The 21,129-nt window shown below is 30.1% G+C and overlaps 1 protein-coding gene across 2 annotated transcripts; it reads left to right on the plus strand.

Annotated features, from left to right (window-relative positions):
• Positions 1–11,888: 11,888 nt before the first annotated feature.
• On the plus strand, positions 11,889–14,930 carry LOC123192414 (transcription factor bHLH112-like). Of its 2 annotated transcripts, XM_044604953.1 has the most exons (8): positions 11,889–12,448; positions 12,647–12,726; positions 12,838–13,262; positions 13,355–13,465; positions 13,586–13,651; positions 13,795–13,860; positions 13,992–14,042; positions 14,144–14,930. In XM_044604953.1, the coding sequence occupies exons 1-8, from the start codon at positions 12,099–12,101 to the stop codon at positions 14,291–14,293; spliced, it is 1,299 nt and encodes a 432-aa protein (XP_044460888.1). In that variant the 5' UTR covers positions 11,889–12,098; the 3' UTR covers positions 14,294–14,930. The 2 variants fall into 2 exon arrangements, with proteins under 2 accessions (XP_044460888.1, XP_044460887.1); XM_044604952.1 differs by having other exon boundaries at positions 11,890–12,448; positions 12,647–13,262.
• Positions 14,931–21,129: the final 6,199 nt, after the last annotated feature.

The raw sequence follows: 21,129 nt of genomic DNA on the forward strand, positions 1-21,129 counted from the left end.
CAAGTCGGCGCCACGGCCCACAGATGAAGATAAGTGTCGTACACTGTGAAGAGATGATTAGCGTCTGGATGGTCACATTGTGACTCAGCCAGTTGAGTCATTTTACGTAAAGTTTCAAGTGGAAATTTTAGAGATTGGAAGGAAGATACTAGTATTTTGGAAGGTAGTGAAAGGAAACAAGGGTAAAGATCAAACATATTAGCCTATTTACAAAGAAGAGAATCTTTCACTGTTTTCAGGGGCTGCTGCTTTCGTCTGCAGATCTCCCGCAAATATCAATTGAGGGACTATTTTATTTAGTGCAAATTATAATGCTTCTAAGTAATGTCGCTTTTGATTTTCTGATTCCTCTTTCTAAATTTGTACCCGATGGATTTGACTGTCCAGTCCACTACCCACCACCATTAAAACCATAATGAGAGTAGTCTTGTTGTGATTGACGAGACCGATAGTACCAAGGTTGACATCAGTTCTTTTCCACTCAAATTTACCATGAATGACACAAACAACAAAGGAATGGTGGCAGGTAGTAGTGGCTGTGGAGGAGAAAGGTCAAGGAATTCAATGGTTGAGAGGAAAAGCTGCCCTATTTAAGTCAGATCCGACATTATCCATTATGGTGGTATTCTTGAGGGTGATAAAGGGCGGTGGTGGCCTAGGGAAAAATGATGAAATAAAAGTATAGTTTCATCATTTTAATGTTATTTTAAAATTATAAACATTAATAATCAAACTTCCAAAGTTAACTATTTTTTTCATGTTTTACCCTAAATCCACTGGGAAATAGTTGTTCTCCAATTTTTTAAATCTACTATATGTTATTCGAAATTCTCACCATTTGTAGGTAGGAGCATTTAGTTTGTCTTCTTAATCCAAAAAGATTGTGGAATGGGAACGGTCAATGAAATCATACCACATGAACCAGCCCAATAATCTGGTCTGGTGACTCATAATGGACCGAACTAGCATTTCTTGTGTTTACACAGCAGGCCCAGATTTCCCCTCCTGAACCACTGACTCTGTCAGCTTGTTTTAATGAATTTCAATTCTCAATACTCAATATAGACCCTGTCTGTCTGTCTGTCTGTCTGTTCATTGATTTATCTTAATGAAGTTTTTTATAGCAAAATGCATAAACTTGTTCAATTATGGAGCAGATACTTTCAACAGTAGTACTTGTAATCGGTACGGTAGGTTAAATTTGAGCATATATTATTAATTAGACAAACATAGTCATCCCCAAGAAACATCCATTTTTTATGCATGCATCCAACTTTCAACGATCCAATCTAACTACTTAAAACAAACGTAAATCTGATGCATTGAAAACTGCTTTTTAAATTCTTTGTTGAAGTACTTCCAAGATTAGGTGAATTTTACATCACCAAAACTATGAACCCAGTTCAACAAAATCAAGAAAATGCCTAACTATATGCGTCAATCATAATTTAATAAGTAGTCTCCTTAAGTTAAGTATATATGGAGATGGCTTACTTCAGCAAAAAGACCAATGGATCTACGTATTATATTATGAATAATTATTTGACTAAATCTTATATTGTATTGGCAGTTCAACAAAACTTGTTTATTTTAGGAGACAGAAGCAGAGAATAGGGAAGAAAAAACACTAGAAAACAGGAAGAATAAGATAATATGTTAATATCTCTTTCCATATCATGATTTATATATGAAATTCCCGAAATTAGTAGTTCTATTGTTCAATTAACAGTACAACTAATTGCCTATTTTAACCAATCTTAACCGCCAATGCTAGTTTAACTAAGGATCTTTCTTAAATGGCTCTTTTTTTTTTTTTTCAAGTGAAGAAAGAAAAGCCGTCAAAAATTAGGTCCCTGGCTTATTCAGTATGACTTTCTTCAAATATTTGACAATGTAGTGAGAGCAACCCTATGATTTTCTTGTTTTGAAAATGTGGATTTCGGCCTGCAAATCATCTCTTATTTTCTTGGTTATTCACAATCTTACACAACTCGCTCATTCTAGCGCTGTATACATCACAATCATTATGAGGAAATTTTCTACCAAATGCACATCTAGGAGTAGTTTCACCTTCTTTTTGCGGGTCTTTTGGAATATAATTCTTGGAAGAAAGTTGTGTTGACTCTTAGAGAGGATTATGTATATATTAGTGTTTGACTTGAACTATATATGTAACGCAGAAGATAACACAATCGAATATCTAATCTTGTTTCCCACGCTTCACTGTCTCTTAATTAAGCTCATATAATTCAATACCTAAGAGGGCACCCCATTGGTATTATTGTCTTAATCTTGTTCTTATTATCATTTAGGGAAAATTACTTTACCCTTCCTACTTCTTCAATCTTCACCGACAACAACTAATTCTTTAATGGCCTCTATGTCATATCTCACACTTTGATAAAGCATTTCAATGTTCTTTTAATGAACTTGGAGTCCGAGTAATGAAGAGACAAAATAGAAAGAGTAAGATAGAAATTGTATGGGCAAAAACCAAGAAAAATGTTCAATCGACAATTATGACTACGTAAACTATTAACAAAATGAATAGGTCCGACTTATTTCTCAACTTTATATTACCATCATGAAACCCAAAATAAAATACTATAGTACTGAAAATATACATTCATAATTCATTGTAGGTGGGTATGTGAATGCCAAGTTGGTTTTCATAAAATATAATAAAGAATTTTAAAAATTTCAATAAAAATCCTAAAATCAATATATCTCCAAAAGAATTAAAAGGGTTAAAGAGGGACCTCTAGTATATATTTGATCAGCAACATGGGTCAATAATATATATATATATATATACATATATATCCATGACAACCCTACTTTGGTGGCATTTCATAAATCCACAAAGCCTGCCACCAAAGTTAATGATAAGGGATTTGTCCTCCTTTTGAATTTAGGAGGTCTCTCTTCTGTACAAATTGAATACATTTAAAAAAGGCCAACACACCATAGAAGTCAATCAAGACAAAGACGGCTATTGAATGAAGGTAACAACATAAATTAATTTAATATAAAAGAAAAAGGATGCGAAACTGGCGGATTACTTAAACAGATTAGGTAAGAATTACACGGATTTTGTAACAGGTAACATGATTTTAAATGGTCGAATGAGACATGTAGGACGGCAGGAAAAAGCAAGCTCTGGGCTTTAATTATTTTTTAGTTGAGCATGCTCTTATCCACACTTTCTTATAGCCATTAAAATATCTGCACATATTAACCCCCCTTTTTTTGATTTTATCATATCGAATACCCAACCATTGCTTTCTTTACTTTTTGTAAGAAAATAATTTAAAACTAAGAATAGTTGTAACACACTATTCATCAAATTACAACAGTAATTAAAGTCTTCTATTACTTAAATGGCCGTGATAGAATTACACAAGTCAAGTCTTCTATTATTTACTTGCCCATGAGCTTAAATTAACTTTTACTCGGAAATAATATTATAATAAAAGTAATATAATATATATTTATTTTAAATATATATTTATATCTGTCATTATATGATTAAGCGTTATTTTATTTTTAATTTAAAATAATTCAATCACATAATGATACATATTTAATGTATATCTATTGTGTTACATAACAATTTTTCATTAAAGAAACTCTTAAATATAAAATCTTCTATTTTCGAAAATAGTCTTTAATCATCATATAATAACAATGTTGTATAGATTGAATTCGGATAAAAACTAAAATCAAAAGTTGGATACCCGTAATTCCGAGTATAGGTTGGTTTTTTTCACTTACACTTATGTTGGTGTTCTCAAACCGTTTCAATTTGATTACACTTGACATACACGAAAATATATAATCTTAAGACATGAATAATGAAAACATAATGGTATTCTTTCGTATTATCATTGAAATCATTAATAGGATTTATTTGGAATTAAGACAGCCAGAAATACATTAGAAACTTGGACTCCAACCCCCTTTTCGTCAAAAGCTAGGGCTGCTGCAGCCAGCTGGCACTATTTGTTTTGCTATAAATTCAGTAGTAGTACTACTTTTGAAAAACTTCGTATTGTCTCTGAATCTTGGGTGGACATTAATTCTATCCGCGTTCGCACCATGACTGTAATTAATTAATTAATCTACCATGCATATCTATTTATCACCTCAGAATTGATAACTATGTTAAGGGCAGAAGTCTATTTATCACCTAAGGTTTGATACAAACTTAACTTTTTATTTATTAATAATTAAAATTTTAAATATTTACATATCTTTTAAATTTTATTGTTATTGTTAAAGATAAAATCATCATTTAAAAATTTTATTTAAACTCATATTTTAAATTACTTTAAAGTTTTTAAATATTTATCTTTACTTTCTAATCTCTTTTCTTTTTTTTTATGTTTGAAAACTGACTACTCCTCTCTCTCAAGTCTAGTTTTAAACGCTCATCTTTTTTTTCATTACAATGGCCCTTCAACTTTCTAAAAATATTGGTTTCACCCTTTTTCTCGTCCTCATTTTTCAAATCTAATCTATGGTGATCATTCGTTATCTCCGATCGTCACTCTCTCCCTCTCGGCCACTCTCCCTCCGCTCTTTGACTATCTTTGTCAGTATGAAGATGAAATCATTTTTGTCTTTGACAAAAACAGTTGAAGTGGGAGAGGAAAGCGATTGACAAGGTGAGAGGGAGAGACCAACGGCCAATGACTGCGAATCGTCGTCGGAGAGAAGGATAAAAGTAGACTAGGGTGCAATTGAAATTTTTTAAAAATCTGGAGAGTTGAATGAGAAAAAAGATGAGGTTTAAAACTCAAAACTTGGGTGAAAAAGCTTATTTTTAAACCTAAAAAAATATGAGGTTAGAAAAAAAAATATTTTAAGACTTTAAGATAACCTAAAAATATGGGTTTAAATAAAATTTATAAATAATTATTTTACCTTTAATAATAACAATAAAATTTAATATAATGATGAGTATTTAAATTTTTAATAATTAACGAATGAGAAATTGAGTTTGCATCAAACTTATCATTTGGCCTAAATTAATTGTAAAATTCTGTCAAAGACCACTCAAAAGCTTACACCCCATATATTTTCATGTGTATCGAATCACCCAAGTGTTAAAAATCCGTACAAAATTTATTCTATGGTGTGAAAGCATAAAAATAATGGTAATAATAATAATGAAAAATGTGAATATATAAATGTAATGGGCGGCTTTCTTATCAATGGTGCGTGTAAAGTTGACAAATTATAAGTTAAGCACGTTGAGGTTGCGGAACACATGGTCCGACCATTCCCAATATTTTTCATTTTCGTCTAAGAACAGAACATTTGGTTTGGACTCGTTACTTTTTAATGGTCAACCCATGGCCACAAACTCACTCATAGCTCGACCCTAATTAATTCCATCATTTCTCTTTACTATTTATATTGTCCTTTGAAATTCCTTTTTCTGGGCCCGTTCCCACGTGTGTTGTTTCATCCCTTTACCGCCACGTGATCCTCTGCGACTTTTCTTTCCGCCACAATTCCTCCCTTGCCGATCACCTCCTTCTACGTGTCCCTCCTTTGTCATCTTCTACACCTCACCATCGTCTAAGGATTGCATCACCCATATGACTCATGCCTGCTCCGTTTATATTTTAGTGTTAATCAAATAAATTCACGTATCAATTCATTAGATGGCTCGGAGTAAAAATTTGGGTAATTTCTAAAAGGGACTTTTTTAATGGGTATGATAAATCCGGGTACACGTAAAAAACATTAAATGAAATATTAGTACTTCCAATATTATATATATATATATATATATATATATATGACTGTTCTATATTCATAAATGATAGAATGAAAAAAGTGATAGATTTAAGAGTTAGCTAGATAAGATTATAGTATGTTATGCCCCTGGTTTATTCCACCGCCCAAACTGTCACAACACTTTGAACATTCTCCAGTTTTTGTGATAAATCCTAATAATAAAGAAGATGAGATTGTAATTACTTTTTTGCAACAGTTGGAATGAAGATGAGATATGTCATTACTATGTTAATTTTGCCTTTAAAAAGGCTATAAGCAACCATAGTTTCTTAATTTTAAAGAAACTCAAATACCTAAAAATTTCAATCATATCAACAAATAAATCTTAGTTTAATGGAATTAAATATCAATTTTGGACCGTTGTCTATAATTAAACAACTTTTATTGAAATGAAAAGATTAATTCAATATATATAGTAACCCTGTCCGGTAAATTATAACATAATATTACCAATTTTTAAGAATATATATAGGTAAAACACTCAATTTTTTTAATTTTATTTTACTTCATATTGATCTACCAGTAAAAAATTATAATGATATATCTAATGGTTTATACACATGAATTATATATATGGACGTCTTTATTTGTACCTAAACAATATTAACTATGTATGTTTAATCTCCACGGTAATCATGTGTCAACTTAAAGCCCTATGATTATAAATGTGATCAAAGTTATACATTAATTAATGAAAGTGGGAGCTTAAAATAAAACTTTAGGAGTACTCTCATTGCAAAGGGAACTAATTTATCATTTCTATTAATTATATATTTATCTAGTTTTTGTTTTTAAAAAATGATGAAAATCTTGAACAAATCTGTGTTATATGGTAAGAATCATAAGCCGTGACATCAGGGAAATGGGCAACAAAGGTCAAAGAACTAAATTTGAGAAGATAGACAACATTCCCCACGCAAAAGAAGACAAAGAGAAAATCCAAAGGTTTGGATGGCTTCAGCGAATACAAAGATCTATGGGTTTTGTACTTACTTAAACCACAGCCACAATTATGATTCCCAACATAAGCTTCTTTGCCTTTGTTAATGAATGTTAGAAACACTGACAATTGATTTTAAAAACAGCCTATATTTTTTGGGGACTTAATTTATGAAAGAATCTAAATAGTCAGATTCTCAAATTTACCATTAGACCCACAAGACTTTCTTAATACCAAAAAACAGAAAGTTGTCCATAAACAGTAAACATTCATAAGTCCATCAATATAAACCAATAAAAATTAATAACATTTTTTATAAAGGGTCGGTTCAAACTTAGATAAGTCTAAATAAGAGTTGACTTAAACTTGATTATTCCTCCTCAATTATAGATTGGCCGCTAAGAACTAAAATTTCAAACATACCATTCAACTTAGACGCATTATCACCTTTTCTGAAGGTTTGTAAAATATTTATAAAATACGTAATTATGATTTTGGAATATGAAATTAAGTAATTTTACAATGCATTTCATACTTCACTAATTATACTACAATTAGAAATGTGACTAAATATAATCTCTGATATTGATGCAAGAAGCTATCTCATGAGCAATTTATCATATTTGTTTCACACAAAATATTGACTAACATGTTATTATATATCACCAATTTCACTATCTAATCTCACATCGACAAAAGACATTAAACAAAGTTTAATATTTATTCTAGATCGAGCCTTCTTCTTTGAATATAAAGATGAAAATTATAATTTTTATAATTTCTGTTTTCTTGAACTAATTTTTTATAGATATTTAGATAGGTCTTCAAGAGAAGAATAAATCTTTTCTTTTGTTGTTTTTATTGTATTTTTTAGTATAAGTCTTTTAAATTTTTCTTTGTTTGATCATTCTTTTTTGCTTTGGGTAGGACGAGCTTAAGTTATTTTAAATCTTCTCTGTTGGTCTTTTTTTCCCTTGTATTATACACTTTTATTCACCAAAAGAAAAAAAAAAAGGTTCTATATTTGTTAAGAGCTCCTCCAATTCATGTGCACCTATCATAAATAAGGTTTGAGTTCGCCCATAACAATAGTTGTTCTCATTCAATTTGGGAGAAAAATGGCTTGTAAATTAGGCACTAGAAAGGTGTTTGATGGAGTTGCTCCACACCAAATCCCATCATGAAACCTTTTTAAAGAGTTATCAAAGCTCTTAAAAAATAATCAAATATTTAAGAAATTTTTGTTCAACGTTAGTTAAAAGTCTTTAATAACCATGAAAATAAACTGTTAAACACTAAAAAAATCAACAGAGTAATTGAATTTTTTCAGTCTTTCATTAACTTTCTTTACAATCTATTTATATAAGATTGAATATGACAATCTTGTATTTGGTGTAAAACCTTATTCTCAATCATTGATCTATTGAATAATAAAAACAAAAATAAATAATTAGTATGTTAATTATATCTTGTCAGCAAAATTTATAAAAAGAAATAGCTCTAAATTTATAAAATTGCGAAGAAATTGAAATTAGGAAAAAGATGTCGACGGTTAATAATGGATCGCGGCTGAAGTACGTGTGCGTTACGATAAATGATTGGGAGGCAGATTAAAGAGGTGTGTTTGACTCTTTTGCATTATGCTCTGGCCAAACAGGCCCCACGTGTCGTCGCACGCGCGCCTGCACTGTGGGTCCTTGTTGACTCATGAAGGTTCTTCTACTTGGTGATAAGCATGACGTCAAATTCTCACAGGAAAAGTTAACATTGGAATAATGAAGATGATTACCTTTAATTAATTGATTTTAAATTGTGGACTAAACCAGGGAATAATTTTATCAAAGTAAACACTTTGGAATAAATTAAGGTCTTAAAAATAATTCTGTTCGTTTGATCAATACTGTTAGCTTACTAAATTTTTAAATATAATAAAATTCTACATGATTATAATATAAAATTTAGGATAAATTTATTCCAACCGAATTATTTAATATTTTTGAGATGTTACATATATATTTAATTTAGTAACATTTTATTATTATATTTGAATAATAATAACAAAAAAATAGTTCACCCTTTTAATTTGAATTTGACTTTTTAAGAAAACGCAACAGTATTGACAAATAATTAGTATAAATTAAGGAACAGTACAATAATTTCTACAATAATTAGGAGTTGTAGTTCTCCACCACAAGTCTATAAATATAAAATGAATGGGAGAGAGAGTCAATAAGAGTCTCTTTTTGCACATTTCCTAGAAATAAAGTTAGAACTTTCATGGAACTGACCTAACTTGCTATTTTTCTGAACTCTGAGTCAATTACATTTGCTAACATTCTTCAATAATTTCTGTAATAGAGATGTTTTGACTACAAAACTCTATATCCATTTTGCCAAGTTGAGAAATTGTTCGTGTATTTGTAGAGTAGGACAAATCCGCTGACTTTGTTGATTGTCTCACATAAGAAAATTCATAAAGCCTTCACCTAAGAAATTAGGCAAAAGATTGTGCGGGCAACTTTAATGAATTAGCTACCCCTTATCCCTTCAACTTAATCATTTTTTCTTCTACTTTGTTAGCATGTCAAACACTAGTCTCTCTCTCTCTTTATATGTCCATTTATTTTGGGTCCATTGAGGCATGAACTGTCTCAATCTTGTGGACGCCATATCAAATTACGCCACATTTTCAGTTTGAACTTTCAACTCTACATTGACAATCAATTTCTAGAGTTAAATCTAAATAATATTGAACACAAAGGAAACGCGGAATCTTAGAAAAGAAAATACTATGCATTAAAAAAAAAAAAAGTTGACCCTCAACAAATACTTACGTGATAAACACTTAATAATTATTCATTAATTTGAAAACCCTCCAATATATATTATACAACTTTCATTATACCATATGGTGAACTCTATGTGAAAGTGCTCTTATTGTTCTTGTCTTCAATGTTTCTTCATTTTTTGGAATGTGAATAAAATTGGGCTAGCTCTTGATCAATCAATAAGAACTTGGGTTATGGCCGAACAATGGAAGAAGACAAGAGCACATGTGAAACAGTTCAGGATTCATATTGATAGCTACTGGGAAGCCGATTTCTGCCAAGTTGCATCCACAAACATTTTACAAATTTTCCTTGATCAACTGGGTTTAAATTCTAGTCCATTTATCAGCTTGATATGGTAATGTATAGAGGAATTAAGACAGGGATAATTATGGAGCCTGGACAAGTGTAACACACCTCTTAATTGTGTCTATACTGCCCGTGATCATTAGGTTGATTAATGCTTGGGAACATTCCAACCTATCATCATCGTTCAGGTATCACTTTTTTAATATCAGATAACCGTGTAAATTAATTTCAGTGCCAAGAGATTATAGGTAATAATACCCATAAAATTATAGGTATTAATTTTAAATATATAAATAAGTATATATTTAATATATAATATTATATAATTAAATAATTTTAAATTAAAAATAAAATAATATTCAATTATATAATAACATGGATAAATATATACTCATTTATATATTTAAAATATGTATATTACTCTAATAATAAATTATGAACTTTAATTGTAATATCAATTTCCTTCTGCACAGGAGGTCATAATCACCTAGTATGAGCTACTCTCATCGGCGGGGCACTTGTAGGATAGTGTGTGTATAGATAGATAGATAGATAGAATTCTTCTCACAGTAGGATAATTTGAAAATTTTTGTTATGCAGAATTTTAAATTTTGAAAATGATTTAGTGGTTAAGATTTACTTAAATTTTAAAATGAGGATGTGGGAACAATGAAACTGATAAGTGAAAGAGCAAAAGTTTGGTAAATAAGATGGGGAAAAATTATTTGAAAGTTTATATAATCAACAAAATTATGTATATTTAGTTACGTATACATTTAACTTAAGGTATATTATATTAAATAATTTTAAATTAAAAATAAAACAACATTTAATTATATGATGATACATATAAAATGTGTATTCATTTATATATTTAAAGTGTGTACGTATAACATTAATATTATATAAAATAAAAGGCTATTATCAACTTAAAGTTTGTTGAAATTATAAATTTTCATATTTTAAATTTTAAAAAGTTATATTCTCACACATCGTTTACTTCTGTAAATGAATTTCATTAGATAAAATAGTAATAATATCATATAACATATATGTGGGGTGACATGTAATTTTAACATTATATTTTTTCTTTCTAAAACAAAGTATATATGGTGTCAAAATGTAATTTTGAAAATAGTAAGAGTGTTATCAAAAATTTTTAAGAGTTTATTCAAAATTTAAAAAAGTTTAAGACTCATGAAATTTTTAAAATTTCAATATGTTTCTTGATAATTTCAAAAATGATAATTCGAAACTTAAAAAAATCGAACAAAACACAACATTTTAACTTTAGTTAGGGTTTTAATGTCTTTATAAGAATTTAAATGTTAAAATTTTAAACTAATAAAAATATATTAATAATTTAATATTTATACTAAATATTAATAATAATTTCATATTTTTAATAAAAAATAAAACCGTTATTTTCAAAAAATAAAATAAAATTTACTAACAAAATTTGATGACAAATATTCAAATAATATATTATCATATAATTAAATATTATTTTATTTTTAATTTAAAATTTATTAATTATATATTAATATATCATATTTTCCAACTAACCCTGGTAATTTAATTGAAGTTTACGTATGGTCAGGTTGAGACTTGAGAGTAGTGAAGTCCACGCGCTCCTACTGAAAGGTGTAGCAGGCCGGGTTAGGATATAAACATGTAAGCTACACCTAATATATATATACACGCTCACTCCGTAATCATTCTATTTCGGGACCATAAGTCCTGAATGGTCCTTGTATTCAGGTTTATCAACGTCCCCATTATAATAACACCAATCAAGGGGATACCAACCGTTTGATTAATAAAGAATCGTCCAATCTCATTACGTGTCAGTCAGATCAAAAGCCATCATCTTCATACCACATCCCTTTATTTATAAGGAACAAAAACTGCATTGTAAAGTTTGAAAAAAAAAAAACCAAATGTCTTATTATTATTATTTAAAAAAAAAGTAGAATTCTCTCTTTATTTTACGAAAAGGAAAGGAAAGGAAATTCGATTCAAATGCTTTCTCTTATTTGTCCAATCATCCTTGAAATGTCAACTAATTTCGGGCGATCTCCAGAGTCCGTACTCGTCAACCGTTTCATATATAAATTGTAAACCCCATTAGCCCTTATTGATATACTTACAAGTTTCATATTATACGTAACCAAGAGAGAAAAGATATAATCAAGAGGTGAATATATTTTATCATGGCGGAAGAGTTTCAGACTGGGATTTGTGGGGGGATTTGGTGGAATTCATCGAGGAACTCCTTCTCTCCATGTTCGGCATCAGGGATTGGTCTTACTGATCACATGGGGAGCTTTCTTTGGTCTAATACCGATATGGTTGATGTTAAAACAGCAACAAGGTCTTGTGAGGAATCAAATAATTCTGTTTCTGCTGATAGCTCCATCGTTTTCCAAACTGCTCAAAAGCCTCAGAACACCGATTCAGATAGTGGAGGCAGCAGTGTTTTGATGGACTCCACCTTGCAAATGATGAGTTTTGGCCTTTCTTCCTCCTCTTCATCGTCCAACGATTGGAACCCGGCCTTACTGTAAGTCTGTTTTATATATTTGATTCAATTTTTATTACGATTTACTTATACGTTCGTTCTATGTAAACTTCAACCACAGGTTAAAAGATTATGACTTTTAGATTTCTTTTATTGGAAGTCAATATGTTCAATCAATTAAATCTTTAATTTGCTTGGATTCTTCTTTTTTTTTTTTTTTTATCTTCTATGTTTTTGTAGTCGTGGAAATGGGACTGAGAGTTATCATTCTATTATTCAAGAAGATACGAATTCAAGGTTGAATTACAGGCAAGAACCAGGTATAGAAATTTCTCAAATCCAAAAGGATTGGGGTCCAAAGAGCTTTACTTGTGCAGCCGAAAATTCCTTCATCAATAGCTTTAGGTCTACTAATCAAGACTTTACTTTAGATCAGTCGCAACTCAAGTGTGTCACCAACTCCGATAACTCTCCAGGCTTATCCACCGGCTTCCCCATGGCTTCATCAACCGCTTCTTATGGATACCCTTCACCAACGTTGTATAGTTTGTTTGAACAATCGCTTTTCAACAACCGGTCAAACAACTATTTGTCTTCGTCATCAAATTATGCGACAAATTGTAATGAGTTATCGTCCAATTCTTGGCCAAAATTTGCTCCCAGTAACTTATTAAAACAATCATCGCCAAAACAGCAACCAAATAGCTTGCACTTCTCCAACAACACTCCCTTTTGGAACGCCTCCGCTACAACTGGATTAAATGATATCAAAGCTGGGTTTTATTCTTCATCACACACACAATTTCTCACACCGATACTTGAAGAGAAACCCAACTGTCACAGCCTCAATACAAAGGTAAATTAATATATAGTTACAAAGATGCCACCATGGTTGGATTTATGATAAGGGTAATGGAAAATTGAACTTTTTATTTATTCATGTTTCAGTCTAACAATGAAGAAGATAGAGACTCGGGGTCTGCGGTGAAGAAAGTAAGCGGTGAACCTCCATTCAAAAGGCCTCGAATTGAAACACCGTCGCCGTTACCGACTTTTAAGGTACAATATATTCGAACAAGCCTTTTGTTAGTGCCTAGAAGAACTTCAAACTTTTTAATTCTGCCCCGATTATTAATTTCTTTTATTTTAAAGAAATCAATTCTGCTTTGTTATCTGTAGGTTCGGAAAGAGAAGCTAGGGGACCGAATAACTGCTCTCCAGCAATTGGTTTCACCCTTTGGAAAGGTAAATTTTTGGATTTTTCAACTTTTTTCAATCTCTACATTATGAAAATAATCTCTTTACATTTTGATATGATTTAAAGCTTCTATATGCTTGGGATTGATCAGTATTATTCTTGAATTGTATATTTTAAATTTATTTCTCAGACTGATACAGCATCAGTTCTCCACGAAGCTATTGACTATATCAAATTCCTCCACGATCAAGTCAGTGTATGTTGCCAAGTTTAAATCTTTTTCTTGTTAAAACTGAATGCCGAACCTATCTGTGCTGATAAGTCATGAAGAAGAATAATATGCAATTATAAATAAGTCTAAAACTGTTTCTGATGAATGTTTATCAGGTTCTAAGTACTCCTTACATGAAGCAAGGAACTCCAATTCAACAACAACAGGTACATTTATAAATCCTTTTGATTTTATTTTTGCTGTAGAATAACTACTAATTGTACGTATAATGCATTCTTATTGAGATGGTCGTTGTATAATTGCGCAGAACTGTCATAAAGTGAAGGAGGCAGAAGTGGGAAAACAAGATCTTAGAAGTCGAGGGCTTTGTTTGGTGCCAATTTCGAGCACATTCCCAGTTACTAACGAGACTACGGCTGATTTTTGGACGCCAACATTTGGAGGAACTTTCAGGTAGAAGAGAAAGGATGGAGATTAAGTAAAGTGGAACTACAAAAGCAACTACTGATACTCTACCACTAATGAAAGGTCTAAACAAGCCAATTCCATAATGACAACTTGTATTAATCAGAAAAAAGGATAACTGAAAACTTAGAAGCTCCATTGCTTTGCTGTACCAGTGGCCGTGGTGAGAAAAAGCTATAAAAAACAAAGAAAAAGGAGAAAAAGAGAAAAGGAAGTGACTCTTCAAAGATGGACAAACAATGCTGGGCCAGCTACAAGCAGAATGATGGAAGGTAGAAAAATTATTAGAAACCACTCAATAAAGGAAACCACTAAATGATATCATATATATATATATATAGTTGATTGTAATAATCGATGTACTATTATACTTGTATAATCTTATCAGAGACAGGAACAGGTGCTAAATTCATCGAAATCAACATTAGTTTAGAGATAATTGTTGTTCTTGTTATAATAGCAGGTGAATTTAGCGGATTGGCAGGTGATAACTATAAGGAGCGCCCTTTTGTTCCTGTTGGTTTGTGTATGCCATAGCTAGCTGTCGCTGGCACTACCTTTTATCATTTAGGAAAAAAGAAAAAAATGGAAGATGAAAGAAATAAAGTGATTAATATTATTGTCTTGAATTCTTGTTATTGAAGAATAGGAGTGAGTGGAGGCCATTTGATTGGGTTCTAACTTTTTCATTTGTTTTTGTTTATATGTTCGGAATGCGGTAGTGGGCGTCAGAAGGAGCCCCACTGTCCCCTCTTTTAGGGTTTCTGATTATTTGAGAGAGAGAGAGAGAGACAAACCAGAAACAAACATTATTATTTCATCTGAGATACAGAGAGAATTATATATATGGGTGCATGCGCACCTCTATTTTTTGGAGTTTTTGTTTATTTTTTAACCATACATTAGAATGCCCACATTATAAGTATTAGATACGAGGGATTTTTCATCTTCATTACATAAATAAATGACAAATTTTGATTTAAATTTAAAAAATGTATAAAAGAAAGGAAGACCATTATATATATTTAATTTTTTAATTAATTTTAATAAAATTTTAAAATTAAAGTAAACAAGTTAACATGAATATCTTATTGTTAATTAACATTTTTTAAGATATAAGACAAAATTCAAGCTCTCTACCCCTTTCCTCTTTTAACATAAAGGGTCATTTGGTTTCCAATTAATAAAAAATATCTTAGAATCTATCTTTTATTACTTACATTATCTTATTTGATTTATCAATAATAAAATATTATGGTAATATTTTATTTCTAATACTGATATAGTAGGTAATGTAAGTGATAATCTGATTATTACATTCACCTTAAATATTAAAATATTGTCAGGGTAATTTTAATTTTATTATAATCATATTCTTATTTATTAATTTTTTATGAAAAATAATAACATTTTTAATTAATATAACAAGTAATATAAAAAATATTTTGCAATAATTATACCCAAATACATTTAAGTAAAATAATTTATTAGTGTTGTTTTATTATCCTAATCAAACACAATAACTATTTAGACTTACTAAATTTTATCAAATATAGTAATAATTTATATCCGATAATCTTTTTAGTAATCTATCTTCAAAGTAATCTTTAAATTTTGGTAATAAAATATTACTCAAACTAAATGTTTCCAAAAGAGTCACCCAATGGCTTGCCACTACTTCATGACTCCACCATGACCTACCTCTTTCAAAAAGCACCGATAAATAAGAATCTTAAGGACTTCTAAAGCCTGTTTTACGACCATAATCTTCTCCTAATCATTATGTGTTTATTATACTCTCATTCTTTTGTAAGAAGTTCAAAGCTAGGCTGAAAAATCCAGCTCAACTTTGTTTAACATGAACAGGAGCTCACATGACTTCTAGTTCGTATAATTGCTATGATTTTAAGATAATGCAGTATTAATTAAGCATTAAAAGTTGCAGCAGAAGTGGATGTTTTATCTAAAATGCAATTGAAGCTGCAGGCCACTACATTTATTTCAATCTGTATTAAACACTAGGTACCAGTTGTGATAATCACATTGTCCACATTACAATGATGGATGGTTAATTATCTTCATCATCAAACTGGAAAATTTTTTATTTATTTAATTTATATTCACATAGCGCCAACAACAGCTTGAATTCAATTGGTTTTATATACCTAATATATATTTATGTTTTAGCAAGTTCTACTTAGGCCACAAAAGCAATAGGATTTGCCAATGACTCTTATAGAATCAAGTCCTAGCTGAGCCCTTCCATTACAAACAAGTTAATCAAAGATTGACTTGATCTAAAATCTAACAAAAATAAAGGGGAGATTTTTCATGATCAGGAGAAAAGTAATACCATTTTATCAAAGATAATATAATTGTAGTTAGGGTTGAATTCGAGCCAAATTTGTTTAAGCTCAAATTGGAGTTTGAGTTCAGCTTAAATGAGCTCAAGTCCAAAAATTTAATATTTTCAAGATAAAAAAATTTGATATAAAACGATATTGTTTTGATCAATATACATTAAAATAATATTATTTTAGTAATAAACTAAATTCAAAGCTCAATTTAAGTTCAAACTTGAACTCAACTCTTTTCAAAGAAGTAGAGCTTGGGTTTTTTTTGAAGCGAGCTCGATTCTACGTAAATCAAGCCGAATTTGAACATAAACGAGTTTAAATTTTATTTGATTTGAATCTAATTCTAACTGTAATTGCTAAAAATTTTGTAAAAAATATTTTAACTACGTTCATTCTTAGCAAAGAAGAAAATAACTAAAAGGTATTTTAACCGTTGCATGAAAAGCCAATTTGGCAAAATTGAGTCGCAAGTCTCTTGCCCTTTCAGCCGCTCACCAGTCATGTAGTATATATAAAAATATAAAGTATCTTTGAAACATAAACCAGACATTTATAGTCATTACTTGTTAAAAGTTTGTTCCCATCAATCTTAGATATGCCTATGGATGATAGAAATCAATCCAATCTTGTATAAATAATTTATGGAAATAAAATATCGGGGAATCAAATGAATATATAGCTTACAATCAAAGTATGGAAATAAAATGATAAAGAAGCTTAAGATCGAAGAATCCTAATGACAATGACTAATCATAAGAAAAAGGACTTTAATGGTTAAAAATTCATGTTGATTGGTATCTATTTTCGCCAGCTTTATCATCTTTTTGTGACTTCGAAATTGACTGGCTGATGGGTATTAAACCATATACCTTCAAGCATCGGGATCAGTACCCTTTGCTAGCTATTGAGTACCCCTTCGATGGAATTCAATTCTATATAGGCCAAAACACTTTTCCCATCAAATGTTTGATGTAATTCAAAGTTTCACCCATCAATATATTTATGAGTCAATTTCTCAAAAAAAAAAAAAAATAAAATTAAAGATAAAATAATTATTTTTAATAATGATATTAAAAATATATAATTTATTATATTATTTTTCATCAAATTTTAAAAATTAATATATATATATTTTTTAAGTTTTTCTGTTTAAATAAATCACATTTCCCTTTCCAAAATCTAAAGATTTTTTTTTTTTCATATCTGATCATCATCTTCAACTCCAACAATCTCTCTTTTCCACTTTAAATCATTATTGTTATCGATTGTAACATTTTCTCCACCCTTAATCATCTAAACGACTATTTTTCTGAATGATGAGTCTCATACCGAAGAGAGACTCGCGTCTAGATGAATCTTTTAAAAAACGACATGTCTAAATGAATCGTATAGAAGATGATGCATCCAAACAATAATTTAGACGACCATTTTGGGTGGCAAAAAGGTTATAATCGATACTGGCGATGATTTAAAATAAAAAGGAGAGGTCATCAACACCAAAAATGGTGACCAGAGATGAAAAAAAACCTAAGTTTTTTTAGAGGGAATGTGACTTTTAAAATTGAAAAATTTAAGGAATGAATAAATTTGTTAGTTTTTATAATCTGAAAAAATATAATAAATTATATATTTTTTAAATATTATTATTAAAATAATGATTTTATCCTAACTTTAATTGATATTTTTAACAAAATTTAGCTCATAAATAGATATTTAAACTTTTTAAAGTTGACGGACGAGACTTTGGAATTACATCTAACCTTGGGTGGGAACAAGTCTTTTGGCCTTCTCTGTATATTTTAATTGGTTTCTTAAGAAAGATGGTATGTTAACTTGATAAAAAGAAGAACCATAAAAGGAATACAATAAAGAACAGCATCTAGGCATCATTTTGATGTTATTAAAGTGTGCAGCTCCCAGCAGTTAACAATCTTTAATAGAATACTTTCTTTTTTTTTTTTTGGTTGTTTAGGCTAATCAAAGTGCAAACTCAGCATGCATTTGTCTTCTGCCGCAAGTTTTTCCAGCTAGCAGCTCAAAAGAGTCTTTTCTTTTCGCAACTTCGAATCTAATCTTGAAATCATTTATAATATATCTAAACATTTATACGGCTTAAGCAATCCAGGAGAGAAGATTGATTTACCAATACCTAAAAGTCTTTTTTTTTTCGGCAAAGTTAACTTTTTTGGCAAAGGACTTTTCTTCTTCTTCTTCTGTGCTGTCAAATTCTTTGACTCCAAGGAAATGTTCCCATCTGAAAGGAGTTCTTCTCCATCTCTTAAAAAAACTTCCCAACAACTATCCACTGTTTTCTGCTTTATTAAAGTTAAAGATGTATTGCATTAGTACTTGTGTGTTAAGATAATTAATATTTTATAGCTTTCACGATCGACGAATTATGTACTGTGTGACACATGTGGATGATCAGTCAAGTGGCATCTATATGCTAAAATTTAATGAGTAAATCTCCCACATAAGGTTCCGTGAAATCATGAGTTTCCACCCATTGATTTTCTAAACAATAAATTCCCGAAAACTTACTCCATAAAAAAAAACAACAGTGGAAAGACATCCACATCATTTTTTTTTTTCCAAAATTTTAAAAAATTTACTTGTTATTGTGTAAATATCCACCATCAAGAAGTACATAAAATCAAAGAAATTTATGTGTAAGAAAATAGAATAAATAAACAAAACAAATAAATTATTTTTACATAACTCAACCAAAAAGGTTTAAGAACTTATATTCGTAATACTATTATTAAGTTAATAGATAAATATTACAAGATAATATGCTATTAGAACGATGGCTAATTTGGAATTTTTTTTTTGTATGATGATCTCTTACTCATTTTTCGTATTTATAGTAAGAGGATTGTATTTGAATAAATATTGTAGTTAAGAATCATAATGTTGTTGATAACATAATCACATTCTATTTATTGTTGTTGATTTTTTAATAATATAAAATGTATCATTAATGTTATGTTATTGTTGAAGTTTGGTGTACATGATTCTAATACCTTATTTAGAGGCTTCTTAACAATAGTTTATCCTTTTCGAGTCTTAATTCTTCAACTGATGAACTGAAATATTTATTTATCTCTCCCTTTGTTAATCGCTATTTGATCATCAGTATGTGTAATCACCTTTGAGAGTTGGCTTTGGGGAGGTCTCTCTACCTCCTAACAATCACCTCTAATTTCAAGAGTGCAAATAATGCTATAGAAACTTTTTTCTTTTGTACAAATTATTGTCATGTAGACGATCAAAATCTCAACTAGATAGATGTTAGTGAGTGTTAAGTATTTAATGTGTCACATGTGTGACTCATGTGCAAGTCGAGCATCTAATGTGTTCACATTTTTTAGTTTGTATTTTTACAATATTGTATTCACATGTATTATATTGTGTGATTATATTTTAAACGTAAATTTTTATCTTTTGGATACAACATTATTCATATCTTTTGATATGATATTATCATGATTTTTATTTTTAATATGTTATTATTTAAATATTTATTTATTCAATATAAATATATCGTTATTTTGATATATAAGATGGTTTAAATATAATCCAACTCTATCAATGACCAAGTAGAACAATATGAACTATGGAGTATAAGCAATGGCCCCTTTTTTCATCAATTTGTGAACGGGCCACCTATAATCAAATCCTCTGACAATACAACCATGGTTCTTGCCCTGGCCTTATCAATTGCAGCAGAAGAATGTGGAGTATAAGCAATCTTGCAAATATGATTTTTTTGGTTCAAATACTAAATCATGCCACTCAAATGATCAAATCAAAATTTGCAAATACAGACTACTTGATCTAAGGATAATATGCCATTGGATATAAAGAGTTTCAAGAATTTTGGAAAAGGAAGTCTTATAAATGGGCAACTTAGGGGTTAAAGAGTTTTTGTGAGACTAAAATAACACTGCTCTGGTATCTATTGTTTCATCTTCATTTGTGCTTTTCTGCAGCAGCCTTGGGTTTGGGGTGGGCTTTGAAAATACTCGTCGCATACTATTTGTTTGAGTCCATCTACGGCCAATCCAATTCTTCGACACAAACAAACCAACAACAGTAAAACAAAGAATAAATTCTCTGCAATATATTTTTTGAAGTTTACTGTGGGTACACTTGAAAAATTGAAAACAAATTAAAAGCAATGAAGAAAATCCAACAGCCGGAGGAGTCGGGTTCTCCCAAATAGGGATGGCAATGGAGAGGGGCAGAGAGGGGATATCAATCCTCGTTTCCGTCCCCATCTCCGACTCATCCCTGTTATAAGGATAACAAAAAATCTCCGTCCTCGTAGAAAAAAATCTTTTCTCCATCTTCTTGGGGAAAAATCTCCTCCTCATACCTGTAAATATAAATTTTAATTTCTTCCTATATTTTAATAAATAAAATAAATCATACTTTTCCAAAATATCATTTGCTACAAGAGCTACAAAAT

This window comes from Mangifera indica, chromosome 12 (genome assembly GCF_011075055.1).
Source record: "Mangifera indica cultivar Alphonso chromosome 12, CATAS_Mindica_2.1, whole genome shotgun sequence".
Taxonomy (NCBI): Eukaryota; Viridiplantae; Streptophyta; class Magnoliopsida; order Sapindales; family Anacardiaceae; genus Mangifera; species Mangifera indica.